This window comes from Phocoena phocoena, chromosome 4, assembly GCF_963924675.1.
Source record: "Phocoena phocoena chromosome 4, mPhoPho1.1, whole genome shotgun sequence".
Taxonomy (NCBI): Eukaryota; Metazoa; Chordata; class Mammalia; order Artiodactyla; family Phocoenidae; genus Phocoena; species Phocoena phocoena.
Window position 1 is genome coordinate 86,242,746 of NC_089222.1, and position 24,967 is coordinate 86,267,712.

A 24,967-nucleotide genomic window follows, 5' to 3' on the forward strand; every position below is an offset into this window, starting at 1 on the left:
TGAGAATGTTTAACTCAAGTTAGGAGATAGGCTTCAACAGGCAATCAGCTCAAAATTGTTGCTTATAAACAGAGACTGAATCAAGCTTGGGTCTTAACCATATCTTTCATGTCTTACCTTTTTATCCTCTAACCCAGTGGTTCTCAGTCTGGACTATACAGTAGAATCATCTTATGTACTTTTACATTTTAATGCCCAGACTGCTTGCCCCAGAGAGTCTCTTAACTTTTGATGTGGGGTTAACCTCAGCTGTAGGTGTAGTTTTTAAAGCTCCCCAGGTGTTTCAATTCAGCAGTCAGGGTTGAGAACTACTATGTGTCTAGAACAATGTCCAATCCACTAGGCTTGCCTTCCAGGCTCTTCTAAATTAGGCCTTCACTCATGTGTCCAGCTTTCCCCCCACTACTTCCCAGCATGAGCCTCCTTGTGGTCCCACAGATATGCAGTTCAGATCCCTGCTTTTGTTAATGACATTGGTCTTTCTCAGCATATGGATGCCCCTCCCTGTGCGCCCTCTCCCCAGTGACAACAGTTCTAACCCTAAACTTTAATGAAGGTTTTCCTGGACAGCCCTTTCTCTTTAGTGACTGGCTCCCTTTGAACTTTTAATCCACATATTGTTTAAAAGACTCCCTTTGTGGTTACATCATGTGGTGGTTTAACTTTCTTTTTCTTTAATACATTTATTTATAACTTCTTTTGTATATGTGTTTCATTATTCTCAAACTTAACGGCAAGGAGTATTTTATTTTTCGCTCTTCTACAGTAGTTTGCTGTAGGTTGGATTGATTTGCTTTGAAACCTCCCCACTCTGCTTGCAACCATAGTTTCAGGTTTGATTCCATCCCAGATGTTTCTGTCGTGGTAGCTTCCTCACACCTTAACTCACATTGAATTCATGTATGGATGTCAGTTTCTTCCATGTATTTTCCTGATTTCTTCAGTAGGTTGATTATTTTCGGTGGCCCCATAACAGCTTGTACTTATTTCTGTGTTAACACTAATCACATTGCCGTTGAGTATGTGTTTATCCACCTTCTCCATGAGCCTGCTACCCCTAGAGCATCCACATTGAGAGCTCCAGGAGGTATGATTCACACTGTATTCTTAAATACCATTGCAGCATGTGGAGCTAGAACCCCGTGAACACAGCAACTGTGTTCTCTTCATCTTTGTACTTCTGGGACCCAACATAGCACTTATTAGTAGGCACTCAAAAAATGTGAAATGAGTAAATGACTGTTGTGTTATGTATTATGCAAAGATAACCATATACATCTTTAGCATAGGTTGATTTGGCATTAACTGATTTCACTATTAAATATTTTTATGTCCTAGACTCCTATTATGGATTTATTAGGGATTAGTGGAATTTAAGTAATTATGGTTTTGATAGATCACTTAAACATGTAATCATCCTTCCAATATGCGTGGAAATATATGCCTTGAGTCTTTTATTCTGAGCTCTGGAAGTCGACTCTTGTTATCTGTAAAATATTTGTGGAACTCTAAGAGAAAAGCTGTTAACTGTTCAATTAGATAATTTTTCTTTTTCTCATTAAATTTTCCATACGGGTACAATTGCACTACTTCAGAAGTCCAGATCTTTTAATTAGATCAGTAGGGCATAATAAGTTGCTCCTATTAATGTGCTAATATCCTGTTTTTAATTCAGTTCATCAAGTATTTATTGAGTGCTTACCACGTGTCCAATACTCTTAGGTGCTAAAGAGAATACAGAAGTAGTAAATGGTGTGGACTCAGCTCTCAAGAAGTTTTTAGACTTATTGGGAGGATTGGAAAGCATCATATCAAATAAGGGACTGAACACAATATTCATTAGCTAATGTAAACGTAAGTACTCAAAGTTGATGATGCAGTGATTAATACCATGTAAAATTAAGAAAGACCAGATATTCCTTCAATAGACATTTATTACTCCCATACTGAGTACTAGTTGTTGAGCATACAAATATGGAAGATGTGGTGTCTACCATTTAGAAGCTTACGGTCTAGTGGGAATAGCCAATAAGTATATAGAGTGTATTTCCTGTTAAGATATTGTGGAGTATGTATTATGTCAGGATGTTTGGGACTAACCTGTAGGGATCAGAGAAAGTTTCAAAGAGGATACTTAGGAGTTCCCAGTTGGAAAGTTGATATGAGCATTCCAAACACAGTGATAGGTGCAAAGGCATGGAGATGAGAGAGGGCATTTCTTGATTAAGGAGCTACAAGTAGATTGTCATGGTAGAAAGTGGTATGTTAAAGAGCATGGACTTTGGGGTCAGACATGTGTAGTCAGACATGCAAACTTTTATTACTGAGAGGTCTGAGCCCTGGCAGACCTTGTCTGTGTAATATAGCAGTAGTGTGGTAATTTTGCTGCTAGTATTAGTAAATAGAGGTGCCCCAGGGTTCTCCCATGCATGAGGAGCCCCAGACAGCCTTCCCTCCAAATTAATGAAGCCATTATTGGGTCCCTTGGCAAAAGCAGTCTCCCCTTAGCTACTATAATTTCTTAAACAGCAGAAGCCTGTAGTGAAGGTGACAGGGAGAAGAAATTTGTAGTGTAACCATGAGAGGTACCACTTCTACCTCTACTCCACTTGCAGGATCAATTTCTCTTTGGTTAGAGCAGCAGAAATTGTCTTTGGCTAACTTAAGCAAAAAAGGGGGATTTATGGATAGATACTGGTAAGTTCATGGAAGTGAAGGAAGGTAGAATAATGAAGCCTTGGGAAGACCAGAGAAAGCAGCTTCTAGGATCACATGGGTCTGTGGGGCTAACTCAGCCTCAGCCAGTTTTCCTCCTTGTGCACAGAGTCTTGTTGGTCAGCCCTGTGGCCACCCCAGAGGTGAGCCCATGTTTGATAGTCATATCAGACCTCAGGAATCAGACAGAGAAGCTGTCCAAAGGAAGAGCGAGGTGGTATTGCCAGAAGGCCAAAACCAAGATATTTCCTACAGAGTTCATAGGATCTGGCAGTGTGGAGATCTTGATGTGTGAGCTTGTTGTAAACCGTTTTAGGAATAAAAGCCATGTAACAGGGAGTTGAAGAGTGAATGGGAAGTGAGGATGAAAGGACAGTGAGTATAAACTACTTGTTCAAGGAGCCTGATGGTGGGACGGGAGAAGAGAATAGGAACATCTAGAATCTGTGGCAAGATCAGAAAAGGAAAAAAAAAATTTTTAATCTTTTAAATAGGAAAAAAATGAATAATGTATTTTAATGTAAAAGCACTAATAGGGAAGGAGAAATTAATAATATATGAGAGAAAGGATATATTTTTGTAACAAAATTGCTAAGAAGTGGGAGTGATAGAGTCCAGAACAAAGGTAGAAGGTTTAGTGTTAGCTGGAAATATTAGGGAAGGTTTTATAGAAGAGGACGTATTTGCACTGGGCTTTAAAGAGTTAGCAGGATTTGGATAAGCAGAGCAAAGTGGAAAGGTTGTGTCAGTGGGAAAATAGCATAGATTTAGCAAAAAATAAACTGGCTGATAAGGAGCACAGGGAAACATCTGTCTGAATTGGGGAGGAGGGAAGAGTAGATGATGTGATCAGCTATATAACCCTGCTCCTCTGTGTGTTGTACTAGGTAGAAATGGATGAGTGAGCCCTGCAATAAAGAAGGCAATGTGAGGTAGAGTCATGAAAGGTAGGACCCAAGAGTTTGGATTTGATACAGTAGATGTTGGAAAATGGTACTGTAGATTCTGGAGCAGGACAGGCATGTGATGGGATACAGTGCAATGGAAAGATGAATGAGACATTGGAGTATAAAACCATTGAAGAATAGGGAAAAGACTGGGAGCAAAAAAGAGCCAGACCTGTGTAAAATGGGGACTCATCTAAGGTGGTAGTAACAAACAGGAGAAGAACATTGTGCAAGAAATTGAGAGGATTCGGTGAGAAGATCTGAAGGTTACTTTTGGGTTTAAAGCCATGTTAAAGTTTTGGTGTCGTTGATAAAATGGAGAAATTGGAAATAGGTCTCTTAAGAGGCAAGGCCATTTGACATGTTGCACACAGACTCTTGTTTATTGGTTTTGAAATGAATTGCTCTGAAGAGAGCTTTGCCTAACCAAAGATTTGGAATAAGATCAGTGTTGAAATGTAGCTTTATTGTAGAAAATGTAACAGCTTTTACACAGAAACAATTTGAAACTTTGCAGGGGAAAAGCAAATAGAAAAAAAGCATTCAGCCTTGGAAGTCAAAGTGAGAGAAAGACAAGGATTCATGTTAGAAAAAGATGATGCATAATTGGAGAGAGGAAGACAGCCTGGGAGAGAGAATTTCAAGAAAAGGCAGAGATCAGCAGCCTCAAATCCTGCAGAGAGGAGAAGACCTTTGACTTGGTGAAAAATAGTCCCTGACCTGTAAGAAAGCAGTTTTGGCTAGCAGGAGCAATCAGAAGGCGTACTGCCACGGGCTTTAGAAGAGACTGGCCAGTGAAGGAAAGGTGAGACGTTTCATAGGAAAGGAGGAAAGAAACGGAATGATAGACAGAAAAGGCAGTAAATTCCAGTTTAATATGAGGAAACTCTTTGTATTTTGGAAACAAGAGAGAAATGGTTAAGGAGGGAATATAGTACTAAAGAGGAAAGAATCAAGTATAGAATCTCTCTCCACAGGTGGTGGAATTAGCTTTAGGATGTTCTGGTAGCCTGAAAGGACAGATGTGTAGAAAGAGGTCTGTTATGATAAATGTAGGATCCAGTTAAGGAACGTGAACCAGATGACCTTCATCTTCCCAGTGAATTAGGGGGGAAATGGAAGAAAGGCAAGTAAAGTGTCTAGCTCTTGCTACATACCAGGCACTTTGCTTGATCCATTAAACATATTATTATGTAAACTCCTAAGAGTTCTTTGAGGGGTTGGTGATAATCTCCCAATTTTAAATGTGAGGATACTAAGACTTCAAGGAATACTTATTTTTAAAAGCAAATAGCTAGTAAATGTCAACTTTGAGATTTGATCCTCAGTCTGATATCAAAGGCTAGTCTCATTCCACTCTACCATTCATTCATTAATGTCAGGTGAAGAATATGGGGAACTTGAGAGAATCTGTATTACTGATTACAGTGGCCGTGCCTCACAATCACTTGAGGAGCTTTAAAAAGCTCCTGCCTGCACCTTACTGATTACCCACTGTATTAGTCAGGCTTCTCCAGAGAAACAGTAGGATATATGTCACAAGATGAGTCTGGAGCATCTTACAGTGCCAAAAAGTAAGAAAGTACTAAAGAGTGTTAATAGGAAATTTGAGGAGGACAGTTGGTGGAGAAGACTACTACTTTCACAACTTAAATCCTTCAGAATGATCGGAGTAGTTTAATATAAGGGTGTTTTATTTGTATAATGAAAAAATCCAGTTAAATAACAAGAATAAGAAAATGGGAGAATAAGGACACATCCTTATTAGTGTTGAGAAGCTGGGAAAGGTGTCATCTAAAGACGAAAAACATTGAGGACTTTAGGAGAAATGAAAAGCATATAGGAGCAGCTTGGTGACAAACCTTATAGCATTGAGAAATCTGCAACCTGATACAGGCTTAAAGCAGAAACACTAGAAAAGTGAGTTTTGCCAACACAATTGTGGAAAACCCCAATTCTCAGAGACTTTGAAAAGTTGAGGTTGGTTGTCTTAGTCCATTTTGGTTGTTATAACAAAATACCACAGACTGGGTGGCTTATAAACAACTGAAATTTATTTCTCACAGTTCTGGAGGCTGGGAGTCCAGATCAGGGTGCCAGCATGGTTGGATTCTGGTGAAGGCCTTCTTCTGAGTTGCAGACCGCCTACTTCTTGCTGCATCCTCACAAGGTGGAAGGGGCAAGCGACTTCTCTGGGCCTTGTTTTATAAGAGCACCAATCCCTCATGACCTAATCATCTCCTAAAGGTCCCACCTCTTAATACTGTCACCTTAGGGATTAGGATTTCAGCATATGAATTTGGGGGGTGGGGTGGGGAAAGCAAATATTCAGATGGTAACGATGGTCAAAAGGTAATTAGTTCCTGGATTTTAGAACAACTGTACTAGGCCTAATTAGAATAGCTAATTACAGTGTTTACTCTCGAGCTAAGCTACTAGAACTTATTTATATAAATTGGGTGTATCTCCATCTTGGGCTTGAGGGCCAGAGAGAGAAGCAGGGTTATACCTCAGAGAACTTCTAAGTGCCCCTGTGAATGTAGGGTTCCTTCCTTCAGAAGTTACCCATCTAGCTGCTCCCCTCCATCTCTGCATGATTCTCTGGATAGCCAGCACTCTCATAATCAGCAAACACTTTCATGATGGGGAGAAGAGTGATATTCACGTATATTAAAGTAGTGGTTGTTAGTGGTGGATGCCCATTAAAAGCACCCAGGGAGGGACTTCCCTGGTGGTGCAGTGGATAAGACTCTGTGCTCCCAACGCAGGGGGCCCAGGTTCGATCTCTGATCAGGGAACTAGATCTCACGTGCATGCCGCAACTAAGAGTTCACGTGCCACAACTAAGGAGCCCGCCTGCCACCACTAAGACCTGGTGTAACCAAATAAATAAGTAAATAAAAATATTAAAAAAAAAAAAAAAAAGTACCCAGGGAGCTTTTCTTTTCTTTTCTTTTCTTTTTTTAAAGATGATTTCTACAGTGCATCCAGAGTTGAGAACCACTGTGCTGGGGAAACCAACTTTAGCTATCAGTTCGATTAACCAAGACTCACTAAATATTTAAGGAAAATCAAGAGGGTGAAAGAGGGACACCAAGCTGAACAAACAGAGGAATTGATTTTTGAGAAAACAAATTGAATATAATAGATAAAAGATAATATTTGTTATTCAAAAATAATCCTGAAAGATTTTAGGGAATATAATTTCCATAAAATAACAATGGGGTGCTATGAAAAAGAAACAAGAACAAGACAGTTTTTGGAAATTGAAAACATGTTTTCTGAAATAAAAACTTTAATAGCAGGCTGAATAGCAGCATGGTTGTAATAGATGACTGAATTAACGAACTAGAAGATCAGACCAAGGAGTTCTTCCAAAATGTGGTACAAAAGAACAAAGAAGAAAACTATGAGCTGTTGGACATGAAATATATATCTAGGAGGAGAACTAATACTCTAGAACTAAAATTCTGCACCATTTCAGTAAGTCTTTGGCAGAGGGGAGATGGTAGGCATTTGGTAGGTAAGAATTAGAGTGTGTTAAAACTTCTGTAGTGGTAGAAGAGGAGACCATAGATACTGTTTTTAATAGGAAGAAAATTTGTTTAAATTTAATATTAGTATATCTTAAGTTATTGATATGTGATTCCTTTTCTGTCAGCTTTATCCTCTCAGCTTTGCTTTTCTTTGTGTGTCAGTTTCATCCTCAGACTGGCTTCCCTCTTTTGCAAGATGTCTGCAAGTTCAGTATTTGGAATTACCTGCTTTCTCTTTAAATTGGAGAGAGAAAGGGCACAGCTACCCACATCATCAAAGAAAAGTCCTGAGCTTTACTTTGATTGGATAGGTCAGAGACCAGTCACTGTTGTCAGAAAAAAAATCATTTGCCAAGACCTGCCAAGGCCTACTACTGAAGCACAAGGGCTGTGCTGAGGAGGGGTACATACCTAAGTGAGAATTGGGGAAGTTCATGGAGTGGAGAGGAGAAAATGTCTAACAAATGTCCACTACAGTATGTTTCTTAAAATTGTTAAGGATATTTATGAATAGAATAGATATAGAAGGAAAGAAGATATTGAGGAAAATAAACAAAAAGCCAGCCAAGGAAAAGTAAAAACTTAGTGGAGGAGGGAAGAGAAAAAAAGCGAAATATGACCAAATGTAGCAATAGTTACAATAAATGTGACTGTAATACATTCTCATTTTTTTTAAAAAAGCTCTTAAATTATGTAGAAACAAATCTCCAGATTTGTGTTATTTTAGACAAATATAAACAAAATAATGCAGAAAGGTTAAAAATAAAATACACACATACATACTCCAGGCAAATGTTGAATGGAAGAAAATGCATAGTAATTTGTTATCAAAATTTAATTCCAGACAACAAACATTTAATTTAAAATAGTTGATAAAACTTTATACCTAAGGAGCTAAAAATACACACTCTTCTCAAATACTCATATAACACTTAACAAAAATATATCATGTAACAGGGCTACACAGAAAATCTCAAATTGAAAATTTTTTATTGCCAGTTGTAATGCAAGGAAATAGTTCCCTCCCTCCCTTCCTCCCTCCCTCCCTCCCTCCCTCCCTCTCTCTCTCTCTCTCTCTCTCTCTCACTCTCTCACTCACTCTCTCTCTCTCTCTCCCTCTCTCACTCTCACTCTCACACACACACACTCTTAACAAAAGTGGAACCAAAAAAGAAGAAATATAACTTCTTGGAAAGCTTTTTACTTTACCTAAGTTTGAAGAGGATATAAAAGTTGAAATTACAAGGAAGAAAAAGTCAAGGTAATAAAAACAAGCAAATCATGGAAAATAGAAATGATTTATAACATGTGAAAGGGTATTCAGCCTCATTAGTCCTCAAGGAGATGCAAGTTAAGCAATAATAAGATATTTTGTGTTGCTTTGGACTGAAAAATTTAAAAGATGTTGATTATACCCTTTTTTTGTCAGCATTGTTTTTTTTTTGTTTTGTTTTGTTTTTTTTTTTTTTTGCATTACGCAGGCCTCTCAGTTGTGGCCTCTCCCATTGTGGAGCACAGACTCTGGATGTGCAGGATCAGCGGCCATGGCCCACGGGCCCAGCCGCTCCGCGGCACGTGGGATCCTCCCGGACCGGGGCACGAACCCGCGTCCCCTGCATCGGCAGACGGACTCCCAACCACTGCGCCACCAGGGAAGCCCAGCATTGTTTTTAATAGCAAACAAAACAAAACAAAACCCGGAAGTAAAAAAGGAAGAGGGATAACAACATTGTAAATCAACTATACCCCAATAAAAATTTTAAAAATAAAATAAATAAAAAAGAAAGATAAAGAGTATTTATCAATGGGTAACAGCTAAATAAATGATGGCTCATCCATGTTACACAGTGCTATCCGTGTATGAAAAAGAGTAAGTTAAATTGATATGTACTTACTGGAAAGATGTCCATAATGTATTTCTAAGTAAAAATAAAGCAGATTTCAGAGTGACATAGAGCATGATTTAATTTTTATAAAAAAAAGTTGTGCATGTGATAATACATACATGTAAATAACTGTAGAAAGATCAAGAAAATTGATCTCAAATTGATTACCAACTGGGAGAGGGTAGAACGAATAGGTGGAAATGGGGACTTTGATTTTCCTCCTTGAAAAAAGGGATGTGGTTAGGGGTAATGTTTTTTTTTTTTTGTTTTTCCGTATAGCATTTAAAAAATAATTTAATATTTAAGTGAACCTGTATACTATTTAGAAATTAATAACTTGAAAATATTACCTATCAAAATTTATGGGCTGTGGACAAAGTTGTACCTTGAGGAAATATTATAGCCTTAAATGCATTTATTAGAAAGACAAAAATTAATTCATAGTGCATACATGTGGCAAAAATTAAAATTGCATTTGAAGATATACACTAGGTCTCCTGTGTACTGTGTCCCCCATTTCCCTTCCTCAAAGGCAGTCCTTCCAGAGAAATTATGTGCATCATTTATTAACGTATGTTCTCCTCCCCATCCCAAAGGATAGGTATTATATACAAGTTTACTTGTAACATTTATTTATTTATCAATATTTATTTATTTATTTATTTCCTTATTTTCTAGGGCTGCCATAACAAAATACACAGGCTGGATGGCTTAAACAAGAAAAATTAATTTTCTTAAAGTTCTTGAGGCTTAAAATCCAAGATTAAGGTGTTAGCAGGTTTAGTTTCTTCTGAAGCCTCTCCTTGGCTTGTAGATGGTTGCTTTCTCCTCACGTGGTCCTCCCTATGTCTGTGCCGTCTGCATTCTAATCTCCTTTTTTTATAAGGACACCAGTCATCTTGGATTAGGGCCTACCCTAATGACCCCATTTTAACTTAATTACCTCTTTAAAGATCCTATCTTCAAATACAGTCACATTCTGAAGTATTGGGCAGTAGGACTTCAACATGTGAATTTGGGGGAGATACAATACATAACAAATAAATAGGTAAATAAATAAATTTGACTATCAGTACATATAACTACATTGTATGGGTAGAGCTATTAGGTTGAGTGAGAGGCCCGCGTACCGCAAAAAAAACAAAACAAAACGAAAAAAACCCATTTTTTTATACAAACAGTTTACTTGTGTAGCTTAAAAATAAAAATTTAAAACTTCATTCAGCAAATTACTATGCCCTTGGCTTATTTCTTTTTCTTGAAATATAGTTTCACTCAACTGCCCAGTAAAAGCAGGACTTCATTATTTCATATTCTTATATATGTCATAGCATCTCAAGGTTGACATTTATGAAAACTCCATGACTGATTGCACCCAACATGATGATGGGAGCCAATAGACATTGTTAAAGGACGTAATATTTCTTTAACGGCAGAGAAAATTAGAACTTCTGATAGCAGTTACAGAAAGCAGAAGACAACACAGCACACTCATAAACAGCTCCTCAAGTTCCCACCAAGATGGAAAGCAGCTGCTGAAACCACATGCATAGAAGAAGGATTCTTTTGGGTGTGAAAAGCACCCCTGTGCTATTCCCACTATTAATACATATATGCCAGATTTCAAGATTTAATGAGTTGAACCCCGTAGACCAGGTAGGAGGTTATTAACCTAAAATGCTGGAGAAGATAAATGCAAATTGTAGCTCATCTAGCAAAATACAGAGAGCAAAAGTGCCTCAAAGCACTAAATAAGATGATAGCATACGTATATCCAAGATACTAAACATAAATGCTGTAATCACAATTTTGAATGACATGGAGAAATGCCCACCTTAAGTAAAAAACAGAACATAGCATTGCCTATGGCCTAACATTTTAATTGACTGTGACCCAGACCAGGAATTAATGCTTAATTGCGTTGTAATTTCCATGGATCATATTCTAGTTCAGTAGTGTAAATCATTTTGATTGGAGAGGACTAGGGATTTATTATAGATCTCATATAAAGAAATGGAACATATTTTAAAATTGCCTATCTGCGTAGCCACTCTTAAAACATTTTAAGTAACTGTAAAATGCTTAGGAATGCGTTAAACAGCAGCAAGACAAATACCGAGATTGAAAAGATCTTTCTCAACCCATGGACAAATGATGTTTAAGCAATGTGCCTTAAAATATTTTCAATTAAGACACTTTAATTCCAGCTTGAAATTTTTATAAGAATTAAGTTTTTCTCTTCATACTATCTAAAGACACAATTAAAATTAACCTTTACCACTAATTTGCTTCTTGGTGGGAAGAAAATGCAACTTGCCACTGAAAGTTAAACTAAATCTTCTCTTAAATAAATGCCAGTACTTTTTGGTGGCTTCACATTTTCCCTGTGTTAGGAAAATTGGGGATGACTGGTAACTAAGTAGAATTTTGAAATTATATGCTGAAAGAAAGCAGATGTACAAAGTGATGAAAAAGGTGAATGGGTAGAGTTTCAAATTACCCAAAGAGACTTCTATCAAACAGTTTTTTTTTTAATTTAAGATCTTGATTGAGACATAATTCGCATACCATGAAGTTTACCATTTAAAGAGTAATTCAATGGTTTTTAGTATGTTTACGGAGTTGTGCAACCATCACCATTATCTAATTTTAGAACATTTAATTATCCCCCAAAGACCCCCCACCCCACCTTCCTCATTAGCATTCACTCCCCATCCTTCTCAACCCCTGGCAACTACTTTCTTTCTCTATGGGTTTACCTGTTATGGACATTTCTTATAAATGGAATAAATAAAAGTCACAATATGTGACATTTTGTGTCAGACTTCTTTCATTTAATATAATGTTTATAATATAAAGGATCACCCATGCTGTAGCATGTATCAGTACTTATGTCTTTTTATTGCTGAACAATATTCCACTGTGTGGATATATCACATTTTATTTACTTGTCACTTGAGGACATTTTGCTTATTCCAACTCTTAAACTATTATGAACATTGCTGCTACAAATATCCATTTACAAGTTTTTGTGTGAACATGTGTTTTCAATTCTCTTGGGTATATACCTAGGTGGAATTGCTGGATTATATGGCAACTCTGTGTTTAACTATTTGAGGAACTGCCAGACTGTTTTCCAAAGTGACCACACCATTTTACATTCCCACCAGCAATGTATGAGGTAGTAGCACACTTCTGAATGTATACATATATTTTTTCCAGCTTTATTGAGGTATGATTGACAAATAAAAATTATATATATTTAAGGTATATAACATAATGCTTTGATATAAGTGTACGTTGTGAAATGATTACCACAGTCAAGCTAATTAACACATCTGTCACCTCACATGACCTCTCACTACCGTTTGTGGTGAGAACAATTAAGATTTTCTCTCAGCAAATTTCAAATATACAATACCTTATATTAACTATAGTCACCGTGCTGTACATTAGGTCTTCAGAACTTTCTCAGTGTATAACTGATTGTTTGTACACTTTGACCATTTTCTCCACCCCCTGGCCCCTGGTAACAACAATTTTACCCTCTGTTACTATGAGTTCGACTTTTTTAGTTTCCACATATAAGTGAGATCATACAGTGTTTGTTTGTCTGTGTCTGGGTTATTTCATTAAGCATAATGTCCTTCAGGCTGATCCATGTTGTTACAAGTGTCAGGATTTCCCTTTTTTAAAGGCCAAATGATATATACATACACATATATATATCACATACAATATACAAAATAATACATTCATATAGTACAGTATTTTCCTTACCCATTCATCTGTCAATGGACACTTAGGTTGTTTCCATATCTTGGCTACTGTGGATGATGCTGCAATGAATGGAGTACAGATATTTCTTTGAGATAGTGATTTATTTCCTTTGGATATATACCCAGGAAATGCTGGGTATATGTGATGCTGGAACATATGGTAGTTCTATTTTTAATTTTTTGAGGAACCTCCATGCTGTTTTCCATAATGGCTGTACCAGTTTATGTTTCCACCAACAGTGCAAGAGGGTTCCCTTTTCTCCACACCCTCGCCAACAACAGTCTTTCGACTTTTTGATAATAGCCATTCTAACAGGTGTGAAGTGAGATCTCTTTGTGGTTTTGATTTGCATTTACCTGATGATTAGATGTTGAGCATCTTTTCACATACCTGTTGGTCATTTGTATGTCTTCTTTGGAAATATATATTCTTCTTTGAATATATATATATATATATATATATTTATTTATTTATTTATTTATTTATTTATATGGACCATTTTAAAAGTCTTTATTGAATTTGTTACAGTAATGTTTCTGTTTTATGTTTTGATTTTCTGGCCACAAGGCATGTGGGATCTTAGCTCCCTGACCAGAGATCGAGCCTGCACCCCCTGTATTGGAAGATGAAGTCTTAAACCACCAGACTGCCAGGGAAATCCCTGAATATATACTTATAAAAGAAACTTCAGGGAATTAAGTGGCAGTGACCTCGAAAGAGCCTTTTGAGATGCTGATAATGTTCTATATATTGATCAGAGTGGTGGTTACATAGTTGTATTCATGTATAAAAATGCATGAGGGGCTTCCCTGGTGGCGCAGTGGTTGAGAGTCCGCCTGCCGATGCAGGGGACACGGGTTCGTGCCCCGGTCCAGGAAGATCCCACATGCCGTGGAGCGGCTGGGCCCGTGAGCCATGGCCACTGAGCCGTCGCGTCCAGAGCCTGTGGTCCGCAACGGGAGAGGCCACAACAGTGAGAGGCCCGTGTACCACCAAAAAAAAAAAAAAAAAAAAAAAAAAAAAAATGCATGAGGAGTTCCCTGGCGGCCTAGTGGTTAGGATCACAGGCTTTCACTGCTGTGGCCTCCAAAAAAGCATGGAGCAGTGAACTTAAGTTAGTGACTTACTGTACGTAAGTTATATTACCAATAAAAAAGAAAAAATATCCTAACTGCATTGTCCTTTTTTCTATTTTACTGTAGACTGGGGGACTTCATTTTACTTCAGACCAGTGGTGCTAGGCTAGTTTCTTGGATTGCTATTCAAGAACCACTGATTTTAAGATAAAATCTGAACACATTTATTAGGCATAGAAAATTCCTTTACAGTCTGGTCCAGGTTCTCTTTCTGCCCTCCACACCCCTGGCCCTCGGCAGTGAATGTGCAGAGTCCTAACCACTGGACCACCAGGGAATTCCCTAAATAAGCTTTTAAAAACTTTTTATTTTAAAAATAATTATAAAAATAATTATAGACTCAAAGGAAGATACAAACACAGTACAAAGAGTCCATGTGCTCTTCACCCCGCTTCACCCGAAGGTGACATCTTTTATAAATGTAGGACAATACCAAAACCAGGAAGCTGACATTCATTAACCTATCTTTTAATTCATCTTTCACCTTTTAACTTATTTTTTACATTCCCTGTGTTGTCCAGTACAGTAGCCACTAGCCACAAGTAGCTATTTAAATTACTTAAAAATATAGAAAATGAAAAATTTTATTCCATGGTCTCACTAGCCCCATTTCAAGCACTTAATAGCCACGTGTGACTAGTGGTGACCATATGGAAAGTAGATTTTCCACTGCACAAAGCTTTTTTGGAAAGCCCTGATCTAGACTGTATTCATCTTTATTTCTGCAATTGCTAGGCAGTGTACATACTCAATCCATACTTGAACAGTTGAGTCTAGACCTACCCTCTTTTACACATGAAAAAACTTAGGCCCTGGGTTATGGTAAATAAAATGGAATATAGCTATTGAGTAGCAAATCTGAGACAGAGCTCAGGTTTCCTAAATCCAGGTTCACTGGTCTTTCCAAGTGGACCCTAATGTGTAAGCTCACCAATTTGTATCAGTTTTAGAGGAAGGAGTGTTAAAGTAATGTAATACTTTCTAACTTTGGGGTGTATAAGAATCAACAGGAAGCTTGTTAGAACTGCATATTCCTGGACCTCTCCCTCCCCTGATTCTGATACATTAGGTCTGGGGTGGGGTGTAGGAATCTATATTTTAAACATAAGCTTAATCAAGACTGTGTGGTGATAATATAAGGATAGATCAGAATATAGAGCAACAGAATAGAGAGCCTAGAAACAGAACTGCACTGTTACAGATATTTGACTTTTAACAAAGATGCCATTGAAGAAAGGAAATCTTTTCGAGCAATGGTGTTGGAACAACTTAAATATCCGTATGAAAAACAAAGAACTTTGACCCCTACCTCATGCCATAAATAATATGGATAATTGACCTAAATATTATAATTAATTAGTAATTAATTTATAATTATAAACTTTCTAGAAGCAACCATAGGAGAATATCTTTGGGATGGGTAAAGGTTTTTTGGACAGGACACAAAAAGAAATAATCATAAAAGAAAAAATTGAGGGGCTTCCCTGGTGGCGCAGTGGTTGAGAGTCCGCCTGCCAATGCAGGGGACACGGGTTTGTGCCCTGGTCCGGGAAGATCCCACATGCCGTGGAGCGGCTGGGTCCGTGAGCCATGGCCACTGGGCCTGCGCGTCCGGAGCCTGTGCTCCGCAGTGGGAGAGGCCACAGCAGTGAGAGGCCCGCGTACCGCAAAAAAAAAAAAAAAAAAAAAAGGATGAGAAAAAGTGATGTTATATTTCATCAAGAATTTTGCTCACCAAAAGGCACATTTAAGAAAATACATAGGCAGGGACTTCCCTGGCAGTCTAGTGGTTAAGACTCCTTGCTTCCTGTGCAGGGGGCGCAGGTTCCATCCCTGGGTGGGGAACTAAGGTCCCATGTGCCCTGAGGTGGAGCCAAAAAATCAATCAAATCAAATCAAATCAGAGAATCAATGAACTTGAAGAGAGAAAAAAAGAAAATAAGAAAAAGCATAGGCAAGCCACGTAATAGGAGAAAGTGTTTGCAAAATATATTTCAGACAAAGGACAGGTGTCCAGAAGATATATCAGTTAATAACTCAGAATATATAAAGACTTCCTATAAATCAATAATAAAAAGATAAACGTCCAATTAAAAAACTGGTTAAAGATATGAACACACAAAAGAAGATCTACAAATGGTCTTAATAGGCACATAAAAAAGCATTCAAGGGAATTCCGTGGCGGTCCAGTGGTTCGGACTCTACGCTTCCACTGCTGGAGGCATGGGCTGGATCCCTGGTTGGGGAACTAAGATGCCACAAGCTGCGTGATGCAGCAAAAAAAAAAAAAAAGCATTCAATATCATTAATCATGAAGAAGTGCAAATTAAACTATAATGGGATACCGCTATATACTCACGAGCATGGCTAAAATTAACAGGCTGACAAAACCCAGTACTGGCGAGGCTGTGGAGCAACGAGCAATTCTTCTACATCGTGGGCGGTGCAAAATGGTACTACCACTCTGGAGAAAGCGTGACATCTCTTGGGTAAATACCTAGGAGTGGAACTTAAGGGGACGTGATAAACAATTATACTTGTAGGTATTTACCAAGAGAAATGAAAGACTATATCCACAAAGAGACTTACACAACAGTGTTCTTGGGTAGCAGCTTTATTCATAGTAGCCAAAACATGGAAACAATCCAGGTGGCCATGAACAGAAAAATGAATGAACAAATTGGGTTATAAATTCACACACAATTATATATTCATACTCAGGAGTAAAGAGGAACAAACTACAAATGAATTTTAACATGTTGAGTAAAAGTTTTAAACAGTAGCATTCTCAGTTAATACATTATAAAGCTCTATGGTGAAAAAAATGAGAAGGCTGGTCACCTCTCTGGGAGTAGGGGGAAGGCACTGATTAGGAAGGGTCATGAGAGAACTTTCTCTGATGATAATAATCCGTACCTTGCTAGGGGTTGTGTTACACAGGTGTGTGCATTTGTCAGAACTCTCTAAATGTTACACTAAAATCTGTGCATTTGACTAATATGTAAGCTTTACCCTGAGGGGGAAAAAAGTTTTAAAAGATGTAATTTTGATGCAGGTGATCTGAAGGCCACACTTTGAGAACCACTGGGTTTGACTGATTTCAGAAATAATTCTTTCTTACCGTGAAAAATAGTAATCCATAGATTACTAATATAACATTTTGACAATTTTCAAAAATTCATGGCACTTTAAAATTTTAAAGGGTATATTTGTATTTAGTTACATAAATATTGTATTAAAAGTGCCATTTCCTTATTAGTAGGTTAATTAATAAGTGGACAAGGATTTATGACAATATTATATAGTTCTTCATTCCAGTAAATGTTCTTTTTCAGTGTCAGGAATGCAATTTTAATATCAGGAGGTAATGGACATGGAAATAATTTTGCACTGAATTAGATTAATTGAATTGGTTAAAATGTGCTTTGAGATGGATATTTATAGTGACATTTGGTAAACTAGATGATTTTGATTTGCCGTTATATTCCTCTTTCAGTAAACTACTGGCTTTCACCACAGTGAAGTTTATTGAATGTGTTTACTTATGTGATAGGCCTCTAGTGTCATTTACTTTAAGATTCTAGATGTTAAAAAAAATTAAAACTTTTACTTCATGTATCTTAATTGTAACATGAATCTGCAGACTTGCAAAAGGGCTACAGGGGAACAACTGGAACTGTGATATTAATGACCAAATGCTGACTCATGTGGGTATGAGGCAAATCTGACCTTACTGGTTTATAGGTAAAATTATCTGGTCAACTCTCATACCACATCCCAAACAATCTCTCCTACAGTAGAGTATTGGTCAGGTCCCTGAAATTTCACCAAGATACCTGCCTGTGCTTTCAAATTGTCCTGATAAGAACCACCTGGGGGCACGCACTCATTAAATTTCAGATTCCTCCATCAGAGATTTGAATTCCTTCCTTAGAGATTGATTCAGTGGGTCTGGGATGGACTATTTTTAAACTAGTACCTTCAGATGATCAGGAATGTTTAGGAAATATTGCCCTAAAGAGGAGCTAAGTTTGTCCAAAAAAAAAAAAGAGAAGGGCTTCCCTGGTGGCGCAGTGGTTGAGAGTCTGCCTGCCGATACAGGGGACACGGGTACGTGCCCCGGTCCGGGAAGATCCCACATGCTGCGGAGCGGCTGGGCCCGTGAGGCATGGCCCGCGTACTGCAAAAAAAAAAAAGAAGAAAAGAAAAAAATCACCCAGAGACCTTGTTGAAAATACAGATTCCTGGGCCCCACCTAGCACTTCTCATTTGTCTGGGATGAAGCCCCCATATGTCTGCTTTTTTTTTTTTTTGCCATGCTGCAAGGCTTGTGGGCTCTTTGTTCCCCGGCCAGGGACTGAACCCAGGCCCTGGCAGTGAAAGTGCTGAGTCCTAACCACTGGATCACCAGGGAATTCCCCCCCCATATTTGCATTTTTTAAGAGCGTAGACAATGCGCAGATCTGAGGGCTGTCTTCCTGGTGCCTTAGTGGTAGGTTCTTGAGTAAGTTTTCAGTCATTCACACAAGAGAGAATGGGGAAGTAGGAGATTGAAGGAAAGATAATTTTAGAATTGAGGACAGCAGAGGGCAAGGAAAACTGAGCATGAATGAGAAAGGGGAGAATCACCTCCTGGAGACTGTCCAATGGCTGCTGTGCTACCATCTTTGTGCAGGGTGGAGCACTCGTAACCCACGGGGGAGTGACTTTTGAAAGCAACCAGGTTCATTAACTTTTGAGAGGTGGGGAGAATTCAGGATCATTCTGTATGCCACAGAAAATCTGCCTGCCTGCTCTAGGTTGCTAGTCCTTGTTTTCCATGCTGCTAATGGAAACCTATAAACATTCACTGATTTTTCTCTTGTGTAGTAAGAAGAAAACATAACTTATAGACCATCTTCTGGCAGAAGATGATAGATTTGGATCAGAAACGGGAGGCGTTGGAAGCCAGGAATCAAAAGTGAAGAAATTCTGCAAGCCCTTGGGTGAGAAAGGTGACGGGGATTGATTTATTTACTCACGTGTCCCGCATTGTCAGTCTGTGGTTATCTAACGTGAACTTGTTTTTTAGGCTGATCTGGACCTTCATAAATGTTAGGGAGAAGGTGGGAATAAGCTGCTGGAAATGGGTCTAGAGCACACATTTCTCCTCAGGCTGCTTCAGTTAGTACTTTTCTGTCAGCACCTTGTCTGCATCTACTTCCTTCTTTCCCAGGACCCTTCCCCCTCCTTTCTAGAGCTAAAGCCTTAACCTGAAATACCTCATTAATATCCATGGCCAATGTTGATTAAATTCTTACTCCAGCTAGGCACCATGCTGTTGTCCTCTCCCTGCATTATTTCATCATTCCTTTCTTGAAACAGCCCAATAATCTAGATACTGTGATTACGATCCACTTTCGAGATGAAGCATCTGAGGTTCCAAGACGTTACATAACTTGCCCAGGACCTCACAGCTAGGGAATGGCAGAACCAGATTTTAAACTCACGCTGACTTCGGTTCCTTACTTGCTGCCTTCTTTTTCTCTCAAAGAGAAAATAGGAAACTGCTCTTGCAGCCTCCTCCAGTGTATCAGAATAGGTATCCCAACTTGACAGACCTCTTTTGAAAAGTTGTCAATCCCTGGGATTTAAAAGCATTAAAGTTGTCATTACAAAATTCTGAAAAATCAGAAAAGAGAAAGAAGTCACCTATAATATTCCTGGCCTTATATAACTGTGATTAATATTTTAATGTATTTGCTTTCAGGCTTTTTTGGCATAGGTGTATATTTCCATATTGTACATATATTCTTTAGTATCATGGTATTTTAAATATAAATAGAATTTTCAAACTCAGATTTTTAACGATTCTCAAGTGGTAATGTTTAAGACTTCTAGCAGTTTGAAATGAAAGAAGCCTGGCAAATGAGTGAATGAATAAATGAATGAATGCTTGCTTCCATGTATGGAATATTATTTATTTGTGTACTTGTCACTTTTGTTTTTTCTGCATTCAGAGAGGAGGACCATTGTTTTAAATTTTGTGTCATGAACAAACAGTATCATGAACAAAGAACATACTCTCCCAACAAGTGTGTTTTACCTGTCTTTCCAGGTCTTGCTCAAATCTACACCCCCGTTTAGGCTTTTCTTGATTTCCAAACCTATAATGACCTTTCTCTCCTCCAATCTTCTCAAGCACTTTCTGGCTATACCTCACATTTGACATTCACCATGTTCTCCACCTGCTGGTTATAATATTTTTTGTCCTATCTTCTTACACTTATCTACAACACCTAATCCAGTGCTTTTTCATGATGTCACTTTTATTTCTTAGCGTCTTGGTATTCAAACCAAATTGCTATTAATCAGTTTCTCCAAGATACTAGAATGCCTTTAGACTTTCTGACATGTCTTTCCATGCCTTGTAGGTTCCTATCACTGTAACCATGCCAGAAATGTCAGAGAATGAGACTCCTACAAAAAAGCAGCACAGGTATGAAGACACAATCCAAAAATAATATAGTTTGGCAGATAAGAGGCAGAATTAGTCCCCACTTTGCTAAATAGGTAATCCTTTAGGGAACTTTCATTTGGATGCCTAGAAAACCATTACTCTTCAAAAATAGGTGTAGATAAATACAAATAGATTTACTGAAAGGGGTGCATAATTAAAATTTACCTGTTCTTTAAATTCTACTAGGAGTGTAAGAAATAAAATGACTATCAGTAGTTAAAATAGTGTAATACCTAATCTATGCTAAATGTTTAGTTTCTCCTGAAAGTTTTACTTGCATTCAATATTAGTCTTTGTGGTGGATACTAAGTTCACTTAGGCTGCAGTCAGTTTCAACAGACATTTTGTGACATTACAAACCATTAATGCCAATATGCACATTAGTACAGTATTAGTTCTGGTTCTTTGTATAATACCTCCTTCAAAATTTCTAGCACTTTGGGCAATGTTTCTGCTTAGAATTGCATGGCCAATGCTTCCATTATTAAATATTGAAATCATTATTTTCTTTCCTTACCAAATAGCTATTAGAGAATTCTTATATATTGAGTAATTGTACATAAAAGGGAAAATTGGTGTTTTTAGTAGATCAGCTTTTAAGAAAATGTAAGAGTTTGGATAACCTAAGGTACATAAATGCAAAAGATGGCTCAGATGCCAGTCACTAGTGCGTGAGTGCTAGTGACTACCACACTTCCCTCCCTGGGGATTACAAGTTTCTTCTGTACCATTGCTTGTTTTCTGTACATACTCATCCCTACCCCTGGCCAGGTGCCAGAGCAAACATCAGAAATCACCTACAGGGACTTTCCTGGTGGTGTAGTTGTTAAGAATCCACCTGCCAATGCAGGGAACATGGGTTCAAGCCCTGGTCTGGGAAGATCCCATATGCCCCAGAGCAACTAAGTCCGTGCACCACAACTACTGAGCCTGCGCTCTAGAGCCTGTGAGCCACAACTGCTGAGCCCACGAGCCACAACTACTGAAGCCCGCGCACCTAGAGCCTGTGCTCCGCAACAAGAGAAGCCACTGCAATGAGAAGCCCATGTACTGCAACAGAGTAGCCCCTGCTCACTGCAACTAGAAAAAGCCTGCGTGCAGCAATGAAGAGCCAATGCAGACAAAAATAAATTTAAAAAAATAAAATAAATTTATAAAAAAAAAGAAATCACCGACAATTGACCCTTGAACAGCGTGTAGCTAGGGGTATAGCCAGACTTCCTGTTCACAGTTCTCCACATCCATGGTTCTATATCCATGGATTCAACCAACTGTGGATCCTGTGGTACTGTAGTATTTACTATTGAAGAAAATACAAGTATAAGTGGATCCGTGTAGTTCAAACCCATGTTGTTCAAGGAGCAGCTGTACTTGGCACATCACTTAGAGAGCTGACTAGCCCCTTAAGTACATTTTTCAAATAGGTAAGATTTTCAATGATTGACTTACTTCCAAACCAATGACTTCTGGGTATGGAAAAATGGAGAATTGTAGTTACTTTGAGAAAATTGTGAATTCTAACTTTATATTGATGTATCTGCAGTTAGGTTTTTATACCATAATATATTATTAAGAAAATTTTCCTTCAAATGGTTTCTCATTGATACAACAAATACAAATTCATAAAATTAATTTTTATGGTTCTCAAAATATAACGTAAAATGTTTTCTTATTATTTTCATGTTCCTTTTATCTGTACTTTTTGTTTCAGAAAGAAAAATCGGGAGACACACAATGCAGGTAGAAACAGCAATTTAAGTTTTATTTGTTAGCACTTTTTGCATTCAAAATGAAATTATACTGCAGTTGATTGTGTTTTTATGTTATAAGCACAGAATCATTATTCATTACATTTTAGGAAAGTGTTCCTTTATTGTTTGGGTTATTTTTTATTTTTGCATTTTTTATATTGAAGTATACTTGTGCAATGTTATATAAATTACAGGTGTACGACATAGTGATTCAAACTTTTAAAGGTTATATTCCATTTATAGTTATTATAAAATATTGACTGTATTCCCTGTGTTGTACAATACACCCTTGTATCTTACTTATTTAATACAAAATAATTTGTTCTATATTGTTTTTAGTTGACAAAATACTCCCTAAGTCTCATGAAGATGGCTTATCATTTTCTGATTCACAGTCTATTAAATAATTTAAGGATTAATATACCCCTGGAGCTAGTGTTTTAAGTGATTTCACCCACTGAGGAATTCCAGATATACTCCTCCTGAAAAGAGTAAAGAGTATGTACCTCTGCAGAAATTCTAGAGTGGGCTAGCTGCCTACAGGAGTAGGGAAGAAATGGGGAGCAGCTGTAAATCTTAAAGGTACTTGAAATGTGAACAGTCTTAAATTAAGCTGTGGAGTTCTCAATTATAAGAAGAAATGTAGAAAAAAATATTTGATTTTTATCTCAAACGTCAAAATTATAGGCCACAGCCAGGTAAACATTTATAGAAGTAATTGTGCATACATTGACAATTTGGTACATTTTTAACATTTTATTTTCCATCAGGGACTACAGTCAGATCTAAAAATATATATTTTAGACTCAATTTCTATTACTCTATAAATAATCTCTTCCCTTCCCTAAAGAAAGGACCCTGGGCAAAACTTTATCTATGGAAAGTTGTGTTGAACACTGGTAGGACATTGCTGTTCCCCAGAATGGGAGTTTACTACCTTTGAATTCCCTTTTATCATTGTGGATAGAGTCTTAATGTTGTTGTTCTTATGGTTTTATCTACACACATTAAAAAATATGCTCTTAGATAACAGCAAATACTATTGTTAGAGAATTCAGAAGAAAGGTGAGCCATAGTTTATTGCTTTGTGGGGTTTTTTTTTTTTGGCCACATCAATAAATCTAATTTTTTTGGCCATATGAACTAAATCTTTTTATTAGAATCAAATGTCACATGGGACCATAAATATGTCCTGATAGTAATTTATTAAGAGAGAGTAAATGGATGTCATTGAAAGGATGTTCTTACTGCTAGATTATGAAGCAAAAAGTATATATTTTGAAAAACAAGACCTACTTATGCTATATCTGAAAGATCATCCTCTTAGAAGCGCTGAAGTCCTTTGTAAAAAGGAAGGTTTTAGAAAACTAACAGAAAGTAGACTGATTTTCCTATTTACAGTGTCTTATAGAAAAATCACTTGTATCTTCTTGCCCCTTTCATACAACTTTTAAAGTTGTAGCACGTAAGCCTGGAACATTGCTCAGTTAATTGAGAAGTTGTCAGTTGTTCAGCTTCTTAGATGGGCCAAAGTGAACAGCACAGGCCCCATAGAAAAAAATAAACCAGTGCCTTTTCTTGTCTATTTTAAGTCACAACTAATAGCGTTTCTATTCCAAAAATGCCTTCTAGTCAGCCTAAAAGGTGTGTTAAAGTTCTTTAATCTGTCTAGAAAGGTCTAATTTGCCCATTTGCTATAAAGAAGCAGCTTTCTAGTAACATAGCTAGTGGGTTCTTGTAATTTAGTTATCATTAGAATCTCTAATAATTACTTGAAATATAATAATGGCCTAAGAGTAATGTAGTATTAGCACATTGTGTTTATAATTTGAATTTAATTATTATAGATGCCATTATTTTAAATCCTAATAAATGGTATGGCTTATATTGATTTCCATAACACTAAACCTAGAATATGACATTCTTAGAAATCTTATTGTAGTTATGTGTCTTCAGTAGATACTATTTGATAAGACTTTCTTAGGTATTTCTTTACCTAAAATTTCTTTACCCAGGGAGAATGAGACACTTTGGCAGTAGTATTGTAAGGTTTGATAAATGAATTTTTCCTCTATCTAGTGGAGAGGCATAGAAAGAAGAAAATCAATGCTGGGATAAACAGAATAGGAGAGCTGATCCCATGCTCCCCTGCGCTGAAACAGGTAAGAAATCCACTCATACTTTCACCAATTGCTTGTGATCAGATAATTCCCTAAGTTGTTTCTGTGCTCAGAATGATTATTTTTGTTCCCTGCCATTAATGGTGTTTTAGAGTTAATAATTGCCTCATTGTTTTTCATTTGCTCAATTTTCTATATACCTGCCTATCTTTAATTCTTTCCACACCTCCAACAGTCTCTTAGTACAGTTTCTATATGGTCAAATTGCCACATAATTTCCATGTTTCCAATTTTTCCTTTGAACCTCTACTTCTGGAACCCTCTACCCTTCCTTTTCAATCTCAATTAGTTGGTTTCTTTCAACTCTTCTGTTTTTAATTTCAGCTCTTATATTTTTAATTTCCAAGTCTTTTTTTCTTATTCTCTTTGTTCCTTTTCATACATGTTTTTTTATGGATATAATATCATCTCAGCTTTGAGAATATTATATAGGGTTTTGGTTTTTTTAAATGTTTCTTCTATTTTCTATATTGTCTTTGTTTCTTCTGATTTCCTTTTCCCCTCCTCTGTTTTGATGTTTTGTCTTTCTTTTTGGAG

General features: G+C 37.3%; 1 protein-coding gene across 1 annotated transcript in view; it reads left to right on the plus strand.

Annotated features, from left to right (window-relative positions):
* Window positions 1-24,967, plus strand: part of USF3 (upstream transcription factor family member 3) — a 42,772-nt gene that overhangs the window by 1,736 nt on the left and 16,069 nt on the right. The window contains exons 2-5 of the mRNA XM_065876914.1: window positions 18,870-18,994; window positions 20,414-20,478; window positions 22,211-22,239; window positions 24,330-24,412. Coding sequence (XP_065732986.1) covers window positions 20,432-20,478; window positions 22,211-22,239; window positions 24,330-24,412 — 159 coding nt within the window. The 5' untranslated portion in view covers window positions 18,870-18,994; window positions 20,414-20,431. The remainder of the gene's footprint in view (window positions 1-18,869; window positions 18,995-20,413; window positions 20,479-22,210; window positions 22,240-24,329; window positions 24,413-24,967) is intronic.